General features: G+C 37.5%; 1 protein-coding gene across 14 annotated transcripts in view; it reads left to right on the plus strand.

The window, feature by feature from the left end:
- Positions 1-12,203, plus strand: part of LOC115213916 (probable protein phosphatase 2C T23F11.1) — a 242,823-nt gene that overhangs the window by 196,900 nt on the left and 33,720 nt on the right. For all 14 annotated transcript variants that reach the window (XM_029782898.2, XM_029782896.2, XM_036504684.1 and 11 more), the window contains 2 exons: positions 2,823-2,888; positions 7,474-7,547. In XM_029782898.2, coding sequence (XP_029638758.1) covers positions 2,823-2,888; positions 7,474-7,547 — 140 coding nt within the window. The remainder of the gene's footprint in view (positions 1-2,822; positions 2,889-7,473; positions 7,548-12,203) is intronic.

The following is a 12,203-nucleotide window of genomic DNA, read 5'->3' on the forward strand; positions in this document are numbered from 1 at the left end:
TTTGAGGTACATTCTTCATCAGGTAGAGTCTTTGTATTTAAGAGCAACCATGCATCCCACTGTCTGGTGAGAATGAAATCGATCTGGCTAGCATAGTCACCTGATTGATAGGTTATCAGGTGGCTAGCTGGCTTCCTGAAGTTGGTGTTGCAGATCAATAGGTTAATTGTATTGCAGAACTCCAGGAACCTAATTCCCTCTTCATTTCTGGCACCAGCTCTATGGCCCCCATATATACTATTGAAGATACCAGATTGCTTTCCGACATGCCCATTAAAATCTCCAGCCACAAACATGAGATCATTGTCACTCATCTTTGAGGTAGCTGCAGAAGAATATCGTAAATGTGATCCTTCTGTTCATTTGGTAGGCCTGTTTGTGGGGTGTAGGCAGAGATAATAGTAGCTATACCATTCTGCAAGATTAGCCTGAGTTTAAGTACTCTGTTGCACACCCTCACTATCTCTATGACCTTATCCACCCATTTCTCTGTAAGAAGTATGCTCACATCCTCTATTCCATCACTATTACCTTCCCAGAAGAGTTTATACCTATGTGCTTTACCTGTGAGGACCACTGGCTGAAGCTCCTCTCCATCTTACCTCTTGTATGTAACATATATCAACACTTCTCTATTCAAGCATCTCTGCAATCTCACTAGACCTACCTTTCAATGTGCTTACATTTAGAGTGCCAATCCTGAAAACTGGTAAAGAGATATGAGAGGTAACACAGGAAGGGGAGATGTTATTCACTACCTGAAAAGAATGTTACCATGAACTTTTGGCAACAGGAGTCATATTAGTTGTTCTTGCTTTTAACCTTCCATCATTCAAACATGTTAGAGTTGTTGAGGTTGTTACCTCTACTGGGGGGTGGGGGTGGGGTGAGGAAGCATTGTATATGAAAGTGTTTGGGACGTTGTAAATATAAGTGTTATGAGCCTAGTGGGTGAAGCATTACTGATATGTGTAAATAAATAAAAAGTAAGTGGGCTACTATGTGGTTTAGTTAGTCTAGAGATGAAGGGGTGTGGAGAGAAGGGAAGGGCAACTGGATGTCCAGTAAAAGAAAAAGATTTCCGGTAAGAGAGAGAGAGATAAAGAGAAAGAGATTTCTGGTAAGGGAGAGAGATAAAGAGAAAGAAATTTCTGGTGAGAAAGAGATTTCTGGTAAGAGAGAAAGAGAAAGGGATTTCCAGTAAGAGAGAGAGAGAGAAAGGGATTTCCGATGAGAGAGAGAGAGAGAGAGAGAGATGAGAGAGAGAGAGAGAGAGAGATTTCCAGTAAGAGTGAGAGGGAAAAAGATTTTCGGTATTGGTGGCAGGGTTGGGAAAGGGTGGGTGCAACCACCGATACTAGAGGTCATTTTAAGGGCTAGAGCAAACAAGAAGGAGCTATTTTAGAGAAAAGTACGAAATAAGTATATACATGTTGCCAAGAAGCAAGGTTAGTCATTTTAGGGTTAGAACAAACAAACAAGAAAGAATTATTTTAGAGAATAGATGAGTTTGAATGAATGAGGCGATTAAAAAACAAAAGAGATTCTTAGCTTAGCTGTGCATATTTTCGTGTGTCATCAGCCACTAAACACATGGAATAAACTAACGAAAGTCTGAGAGAATGGGGGTAACAGGTGTGGAGGCAACAGCTAGAAATGGATGAAGAGCGCAGCCTTTGCCCTGGGCTTCAAATAGAAATAACAGGGAGTAGCCATTGCAACAAGAGATAAGAGAGATACAGAGTGGAAAGAAAGAAATTATTTAGTGAACACTACAGAATATGTATATATATATATAGTCAAGAAACAAGGGGTGGAATTATTATTTTAGGGGAGGAGATTGCAAATTTGGAAGTTATTTGATGAGTTAATATAGAGGTTTACAGTATAGGAAAGGCCATTTTAAGGGCTAGAACAAATGAGTTATTTTAGAGAAAAGTACGAAATAAGTATATACATGTAGCCAAGAAACAAGGTTAGTCATTGTAGGGTTAGAACAAACAAGAAAGAATTATTTTAGAGAATAAATGAGTTTGAATGAATGAGGCGATTAAAAAGCAAGAGAGATTCTTTTGTTTGCCGAAATAGATGACTTCAACCATGCTGCATCCCATGATTTCAGTGTACCCTGGCTTGGGTGGTTACATACTGTTTAACCCATTGCTAGGATCCTGACAAGTGCTACTGCTCTGGGCCAGAGCAGATCTGGGAACAATAGTAACTAAGAAGTGATTCCATGTTCTTCAAAACTCTGGAAATCCAGAACCGAGGGCCCACTACCTCTCTAGTCTTGAGCAATTTCTGACCCAATCTCATATACTTGACTCTCCTCCTCTCATTATAGCCTAATGTGTTTTACCCCCTCCCCCTGACTTTCTGGTTGCTGCACTAACTACCATACCCAATCCTTCCATTGCAGGATGTCCACCTGCTGGAATTCCCTCTTCTGTTTTTTTTTTTTTTTGCAGGCATAGATACTGTTGATGCTCAGACTAAATATCAACCGTATCAATACCACCAGACTGGGAGAGCCTGTGAAGGCCATTGGTACTGCCTCTGCTTCCTGACTAAGCCATAACAAGAAGAGTTCTTTTTTTTTAGGAACAGGCATAATTATCAATCATACTTACCCCTAATCTATAAAACTGATGTATCTTACCTCACATACATTATACACAATAATATGTTTACACACACTATATAGAAGTACATATGTTGGGATTAATTATGTTATTTGTTTATAATCTTCTGAAAACTCTGTTTAATATATTAATAGACTTCATGAAAAATTTCTGATGCTGATTTTTTAATTTTTTTCATAGGTCGTGGAAACATTGCAGAGGCTTTACGGCAAGGATTTTTGCAATTAGATACTGAAATGTTGAAAGGTAATGCAGCACATTGATACCTGTATACACACCTGTTGTTTTTATGAATAGAATGAAAATATACTGGGATGAGCACATTTCAAGACAAAGCAGTTATGCCAATAAACAACAATTGTTAAAAGGCAATCAAAGTGTTGATTTGATTATAATTTTATTTCCCAAAGTGTTAACAGTGCTGGGCCAGAAAATATTTCAGCCCTTAACAACTGCTGATACTCAACAGGGCTCAGGTGAGGCCCACTTATGATGTTCCTCTCCCACATCTGGAACAGTGCTTCTATTACACACACACACACCCTGGAATGCATACTAGAAAGGCCACTCAACTAATTGGTGTTTAATCACTGATGGACATACTTTAACCTCTGGCCTACAAGAATGTTGTTTTCTCTCTCTGTGTTTTCTGTTACCACTACCATTTACTCATGTAATGTAGAAGTGTGTGTATATAAAAATGAACATACATCTGCCATCTGTAGAGTTTTTGTCAACTAAATTTCACTCACAAGAAATCCTCCATATTATATCCAACACTCCAGTGTCACAGTAATCACTACACATTCTCCTTTCTCACCAGAATGTTGGCCCCGCTGGAAATGCTTCTTTGCTCAAATCTTTTCTGTGGGGGCCAACTTGCACACCAGTTTAAGTGGGAAATCAGGCTCAACAGTCTCAGAGGGCCTGTGAATGTCATGGGCACTGATCCTTTTTCCAGTCCAGCTATTATGAAGAAAAAGAAATGGTTGGCTATGCAGTGAGATTGGACTCAAAACCATGTAATTTCAAAACAAACTTCTTAACTACACAGCCACACCTGTGCCTAACATTTCAATAGCAACAAAAATCTGGTGCAAACACAATAGAGCAGATTGTTTTGTGGGAAAAGAATAAAAAATCGTAGTGTTACTACAGGAGTTAGATATCCAATATATGCAAATCTCTTGTCTAAAATTATGGAAGATTAGAATGTCTATGGTGGTGAACTAATGCAAAACTTACATCTTTTGTTTCAAGGCTGTAATTTCTCTTTTGTACATGGGAACCTTCAAGTGACTGTTTAACCTGGTAGAAATATCAGCCATATCTTCCTCAAATCATATTTAACCTCATATTTGATTATAGAATATTGTTTACACAATGTCTGAGAAAATAATTGAATGATTAACGCTAGGATATATTTTATGGGTGTGCTTAATTATGGCTGACCTGGTTTAAACAATGACAGAAGGTGTTATTTATTTATAAACATATTAAACTGTTTTTAATCCACCTATTTGGTCTTCATACTACAGCAATGACATTGCTGTCACAGTCACTCTGATAATTTGAATAACAATGCAAATTTACTGCGTTTTCCAACACATGGCAACATAAAATGTAACTATATGAAACCAAACCCAATAATTGCATCAGTGTGGTCAGTACAGCCTTTGGTAATTAAAGTTACTCTGTTACACTGTGACAGCTGCTGTATCATTTTTGGTCTGGTTACTGTTGATCCAACATGAGATGAAAGCCCGAGTATTTTTATTACAGGCTCAACTATGTTGTTTGTAGGTCTATCTGTCCACATTAACCAATTCCAGCTTAGTTGGAATGCTTTTTTGGGAAGGTGATTAGTGAGTAGCCCTGGTTATCTGCACCTAGGCTGAATTTTAACCCAGAATGTAAAGGAACTGGAACAGATACCATGAAGCAATCTTATTTGATCCTTTAACAATTCCATCAGTTCACTACTCTGGACTGGTATTTTATTTATGGTCTCTGACAATGAAAGACAAAGTTAACTTTGTCAGGATTTGAAGTCAGAGCACAGAAAGCCAGAATAAATACTGCAAGGCATTCTCTCCAATGCTGTAATAACTCAACTACATTGCTGTTGTAGCTATCATTAGCAGCTATTTAATCTTCTTTTGGCTTAGGAAACACACTTTGTATTTAGTATGACATGATAATTGGCTTCATTAAACCAGCACAAATTTGTCTTTAAGTCATTATTTTAATATGTTTTATCAATCGCTCTATCTCTCCAGAAATTTCACTAATATTCCTTTCCCTGACTTAATGTTATTCAGTTAAATCTATGTTTATAATTACTGTTAAATACCAATTTCAGCTCTCAGTTACTCAAGTTTTGGTGTTTGAAGTATCAGCATTTACAACTAATCTGCTATCAGAGTTTATCTTTCCTGTTGATTAGTAAAAAATACTTCATGCAGGTTGCTGTTTTCGTTTTGTATGGGTATATTTGTTACTGTTGCAGCAGTTGCTGTTGTTTTCAAGTAACCATAGTTACATCAACTCAAGCAGACATGAAGTAGAGAAGTAGTCAGTCAAAGGCCTTTCTGAAAAGGCCATAGGTTTTGCACTCTTGGTATTTTGTACTTCAGTCTATTAAGGCACCATATTGCATACTCTTTATGTAGTTGTTATTGGCCATTTTAGTTTCCAGTGTGATTGTTGAGCAAGCAAGACATCTGTTTAGAATGTTACAATGCGTAAACTGAACCACTATCTTCCATTATTGCTCTATTCTCTTCCCAGTAGAAGCCAAATGCTATATGACTTAAACTTCTGACAGTATTGAGTACTGCAAAGATTAGTAGCAACAATGGTAGAGGTGATTAATGCTTTAACTGCAAAATTAAATTTCATAGTTATTCTAGTAATATTTATGTTAAATATCTATTGTCTTCAAGCCTTGATGAACTTGACATATATCAACACCTTCCCCCCCAAATTCAAATATAACATTCCTCAACAAAAGGAAAGATTAGTATATAAAACTGCTTTTCACGGTTACAGGTAATGAACTTTTGAATGGATATATCTAATATCTACAGTAAAAGGTTAAGACTAGTGAATATATGCCTAACAGTAAGCTATGCACATCAAGTTTAGCACATTACTATTCTTTAAGGTGGTGTATTTGCATAGATGTTAGAATGTTGGATTAAATACCTTGCATGTTTAGTTCTGATTCTCAGTGTTCTAGGTTCAAATCTTACTAAAGTAACTTTATTTTTCATCCATTTAGGGTTGTTAAATAAAGTGCCTCTCCAGTACTAGGGATCAGTTCTTCTCTTTCTTCTTCCAAGTCTCTCTCTTTGAAGAAATCGGCTATTGTCAGATTTGGAGAGGGACAGGCTTTAATTGGTTCAAAATTCCCAAGACTTACTGCATGTCATGACAGAGCCAATATGATTCAAAAAGGAGTTGAGAGGGCAAAGAAAGGGATTCTGATGTTGGTAATCTATTGGGATCATTTTAATTAATGGGTGGTTTTGTCATCTGTCAGTCCTAAATGAGCTGCCCTAGAGTCAAAAACTACTACAACTGTGACCACCCTTTCTTTTTTATAACATGGCTCTTTGGTTAAGAAGTTTGCTTTGCAACCACATGGTTTCAGATTCAGTCCTACTGCATAGCACCTTGGGCTAGTGTATTCTACTATAGCCCCAGGTTAACCAATACCTTGTGAGTGAATTTGGTTGATGGAAACTGTGTGGAATCCTCTTGTGTGTGTATATGTGTATGTGTGTGTCTTTGTGTCTGTGTCTCACCCCACCACTTAATTACCAGTGTTGGTTTGTTTATATTCCCATAACTTAGCAATTCGACAAAGAGATAGAGAATAAGCACCACACTTGAACAAGTACTGGGGTTAACTTGCTTTTCATCCTTTTGAGGTTAATAGAATAAGTACTTGTTGAGCACTGGTTTGATGAAATTGATTATCCCCATCTCCTAAGATTTCAGGCCTAGTACCTATAATAGAAAGGATTATTATTATTATTATTATTAAAGGCATCATGCTGGTAGAATTGTTAGCATGCTGGGCAAAATGCTTAACAACATTTCATCAGTCTATATGTTGTGAGTTCAAATTCCACTGAGATTGACTTTACCTGTCATCCATTCTGGGTCAGTGAAATAAGTACTTGTTGAGCATTGGGGTTGATGTAATCAACTCACCTCCTTCCCCCAAATTTCAGGCCTATTGCTTGTAGTAGAAAGGATTATTATTATTATTATTATTATTATTATTATTATTATTATTATTATTATTATATTATTATTTTGAAAGTGGTGAGCTGACAGGATCATAAGCATGCTGGATGAAATGCTAAGCAGTATTTCGCCCATTGCTACATTCTGAGTTTAAATTCTGCCAAGGCTGACTTTGCATTTCATCCTGGGATCGATAAATTAAGTATTTGTCAACTTTATGTATTTCCACTCACAAGGCTTTGGTGCCCTAGGGCTATAGTAGACTCTTGCCCAAGGTACTATGCTGTGATATTGAACCTGGGACCATGTGGTTAGTAAGAAAACTTCATTGTGCCTGTGTTTGTTCCATTCCTTCACTGCTTGGCAACCAGTGCTAGTCTGTTCACATTCCTGTAAGGTATAATTTGAGGGACATTTGGTTGCTAATTCTAATTGGTTGAACAACAACCTATAAGAATTTGTGAGCAAATGTCCCATTGTCATAAAATGTAATTTTATTTGACTACATTCTTCTATGTTTCTTTCCTCTTTACACTATGTTCACTACATTATTGCTGTCTGTACTCTATTTCAGATGATACAATGAAAGATGAACTGGCTGGTACCACAGCTCTTGTAGTTTTGCTGAAAAATAATAAGCTCTATTGTGTAAGTAATGCTAATCTTCTCTGTTTAACATAAACTGCAGGTGGTATGGAAGAGATTGCAAAGGTCTTGGGTATTGTCATCATCCTCTAACTACTTTATAACAAAATAAGGGTGGTGTGGGGAGAGCACCTGCTAAAAGAAAGCATTATATAGTCTCATCATCATCATTTTACAACTGATTTTTCATACTTGTATGGGTTTGACAGATCTACTCCTGCACAACATATCATGTTGTGATAATTTTTTGTCATGTCCTTGAAGTTCTGTCTCCGGAGATCATCTTTCATCACTTATTGCTGTGTATTCTATGGCCTCCCTCTTTCACATCATTTGTGCTGTTGCTTTGCTTGGCACATTTTTACCTCCAATTTATCATCCACTATACATACATGCCCATTGCTGAGAATGGGCCTCTGGACGACACTGTATCCTCAATATTCAATGGTGCACCTTCAGATTTAGAAAAAAAAAGTTTACAAAAACCTTCCTGCAATACATTTGTTGTAGTCTAACATGCCCGTTGCTAAGGGGGTTCACTAGACGGCACTGCCCCCTCACTATTCAATGGTGCACCCTTAGATTTAGAAAATACAGTTTACAAAAATCTTCCTATCGTACAAATTAGTGCCCACCCAGAATATTCTGAAGCACCTGCAGGCACCATACATATCACATGTCCATATCAGTTTACTCTTCTGTCTTGCACACTACATTTGACTCCTCTTACACTCAGCATTTTCTCAGCTCATTTATGCTCTGTCACTCAAGTATGCCAACATTACACATCCAGTAGTGCATGCTTGCTTCTCTTTATTTCCAGCCTTTGCACATGTTTTGAATGTAGGACCTGTGTTTCACCATCATGTAATGTTGCATTGTGCATGAGTGTATCAATCTACATGTTGCTTGGAGAGGACCCATAGCTATCAGAGGCAATAGCTCTCTTTTTCTTTCTTGTTCGTATTCTTGTTACTGTGCTCTTGGAACACCCACCTCCTCTGTTAATTAGGTCACCTAGGTGATTGAGAATCTGCATATCATGAGTAATCCTACTGTGTGGAGGTGCATGGTCTAGTGGTTAGGATGTTGCGCTCAAGATTGCAAGACAGTGGTTTCAATTCCTGAACCCGGTGGTGCATTATGTATTTTGAGCAAAACCCTTCCTTTCATGTTGCTCCAGTCTACTCAGCTGTAACTCAGTAATTTACAACAGACTGGCATCCCATTAAGAAGGTATGTTGTGGTTTGGTCACTTATAGACCATGGAAACTGAGTAACCAGCCCTATGATTTCTAGGACTCAAAACAGTAATGTCCAGGGTACTTACTACTCCTACTGCCTACTATTCCTGTACATTTTTGAAGTCTTTCTTTTCTGTTAGCCTGCCTCTGATCACACTGCATCTCTTGTGCACCCACTGTTCTTATTTGACACATGGAATAAAGTTCTTACCTAATCTTTCCCTGCATAAAGAGCATAGCTGCTTCTTGACAATAGCAGAGTCCTGGCTTTTTTCCTGCTAACCAGAACTTTTGTCTTTGTCTGGTTTATTTTGAGGCTTCTTGGTTGCAACCTTTGCTTCCTTTCTAATTCTTTGACAGATTCAGCTTTGAGAACCTGGTCATCTGCTAGATGATCTGGTTCTCAAAGTTGAGAGAGTTTCTATGCATAGCCAGTCCTAAATGCATGCATATGTTATGGCCTAGAGGATTACAATTAATCAGAGCTGACTAAAAATATCAAGCCTTGATGGATTTTTACCTGCATACTCAATTTCTTATTGAACTTGGTGCTCACTCTTACCTTGCTTAGCAGCTTCTCTGGACATTACTTGCACAGCTCTTGTAAGCCATTCATCTATACCTAGTTTTCTTAGTGACCATTTGACAACAGAGAGTGGACAGCTTTTCAATTATTGATGCTTGTATGTGTGTTGCATTTTGTTCTGCTCCTTCACTGTAATAATCTGTTAATTGTAAATAGGCATTAAAGTAAACTTTATATATTTTTAACCAATTTTGTGGGATTTTGGATAGTTGTAAACAAATGCCTGTTTTATCAGTTCTACGGCCCAGTTTCAAACCTTGTTGCAGTTTCTGCATAAGTCACATGCTTGTCTCTTTGTCCACAGAGCTTATAGCCACTAAGTGATGGGGCTTCAGGCAATCGGCTCGTTTGTCTTGCCTAGATGTTGCTTTGCTGGTTGCTACTTCAATTGTTATAATCATCTATGTATCATACTGTGGTATTTGTCCTATGATAACATCTTTTATGGATGTGCTGTGCTAACACAACATACTCATAAGATATGCCATCTCAGGACAAATACTGTACTATCAACAGTGTATATACATTAAATATGATGCACACATAGCTATTTGATTTAATACTGTCTCAGTTGTTTATACCAAATTAATTGTTGTTACATTTGAGAAGTATGTATTGATGATTTTAAATGTCTGTTAAAGTGAATTTGATATCTTTTAGCTGTCTTTGAGACTTGGGACAAATATAAGCAAATGATCATATTTGTCCAAACTCTCACCTTGTTGGCTAAAAACACGAAGCTTAGCTTAAGTTAAACCTAAATTTTTTTCTTTTTTAGGTGACACTTAAAATTCTTTATGCATGCTGTTTTGTGCAATAACAATTAGATGATCTGTTTTAATGCCTGTTGCATATGATTTATTTATATCAGTATATACTGATCATTATTTTTATTGTGTATAAGGCCAGGGGAATTGGTGGAAGTCACCACTGGTCTGTATGCAACATTTATGTTAGCCACTTTTATAATGGCTGGCTTTGTGTTTCATTGTTTTTTTCGTTTTTTTTTATACTTCTTCTGCTTCTGTTTTCCTATGGTGACTTCAGTGGGATGTGTTTTTGTCACATCTGTTTTGCTTTTATCTCATCCAACCACTTAACTCTATATAGCCAATTGACCTGCTAGAAATAGTTCAGTAATATCCTCACCATCTTTACCAATTCCCTCTAGCCTTACACACAATAACTATGGTGATCATTAATAATGGATAGTATATATTAATATAAATAATTAATTTGCACTAAGTATTTACAGATTATCAAATTGATGGAGAGGAATGAAGAGTAGTAGGTGATTGCTCAGTCTGCTGGAAATAACAACCAAATCTTCTTCAAATCACAAAGCACTGTCTTAAATAAAGAAAGGGCATATTAGATATGCTATTCCTACATACTTCTAAAATGATAGCCTAGGAATGACTTTGTTAACAGCTTAGCTCAGTTGAGCTAGAACTGGGATGAAACAACAACACATTCAAATTCAGGCACTCACATAGTTATACTTACACACACATGTACATGCCTGCACATAGTTTTGTGTGCATGCAAGTGCACATATGCACATATCGACATGCATATATATACATATACACGCATATACATATACCCACCTGCACATATATACATAAACCCACATGCACATATATACATTGCATACATGCACATATCTACGTATATACACACGATATACTTTTTTACATGTTTAAATCATTGAACTGCACTATGCTAATGGAACCACCTTGAATCATATCAACCGCAGTTCTTTTCATAGCAATCTCTATTTGTTGCACTGCTAAGTTACAGGGCATAAACAAAGAGACTGCCTTTTTTTTACTTTCATGTGTTCACATCAAGTCAGACAGACAGACTGATACACACACACACATACACACAGGTATTACCAGATTTTCTTTTGAATGTTGTACACATATAGGCGCAGGAGCAGCTGTGTGGTAAGTCGCTTGCTTACCAACCACATGGTTCCGGGTTCATTCCCATTGTGTGGTACCTTGGGCAACTGTCTTCTATTGTAGCCTCGGGCCGGCCAAAGCCTTGTGAGTGGATTTGGTAGACGGAAACTGAAAGAAGCCCGTCGTATATATATGTATATATATATGTATGTATGTATGTGTGTGTTTGTGCGTCTGTGTTTGTTCCCCCAACATCGCTTGACAACCACTGCTGGGTATGCTTACGTCCCTGTAACTTAGCGCTTTGGCAAAAGAGACCAATAGAATAAGTACTAGGCTTACAAAGAATAAGTCCTGGGGTCAATTTGCTCGACTAAAGGCGGTGCTCCAGCATGGCCACAGTCAAATGACTGAAACAAGTAAAAGAAAAAAGAACACGAGGTACACATATTCTCCATGTACAACTCTGCCCTCTTCTGCTCTTTCTCTCTCTCTCTCTCTCACTCACTCACATATACACACACAAGTTGGACTGATGTGCACGGAGATTATGATTCACAAAATGAGGGATTAAAGCTTTTGGAACTCTGTGATGCAAATGATCTAATCATTTGCAGCATTAACTTCAGGAAACTGGCTAGACACCCTATCACCTAATCACATGCCATTCAGGTGAATATGCAAGCCAGATAGATTTAATTTGTTATCCAGTTTAACACCACCATCTTGTTCTTGGGTGCCTTTAGCACAGTCTCTGGTTTGAAGATAACTGTCTCCCTTCATTCATTCCACTAATCTTGGAAGCCATGAAAAAATTAAGCTCAGTGGGTGCTGCTTCTTCCTTTCTGACTATGCAGTTAGAAAATAAAACAAACGTTTCCCCATCAGAAATGAGGCAAACAGGTCTGTTTGTTCAGTC

The sequence above is a fragment of the Octopus sinensis genome, linkage group LG7 (assembly GCF_006345805.1).
Source record: "Octopus sinensis linkage group LG7, ASM634580v1, whole genome shotgun sequence".
Lineage (NCBI taxonomy): Eukaryota > Metazoa > Mollusca > Cephalopoda > Octopoda > Octopodidae > Octopus > Octopus sinensis.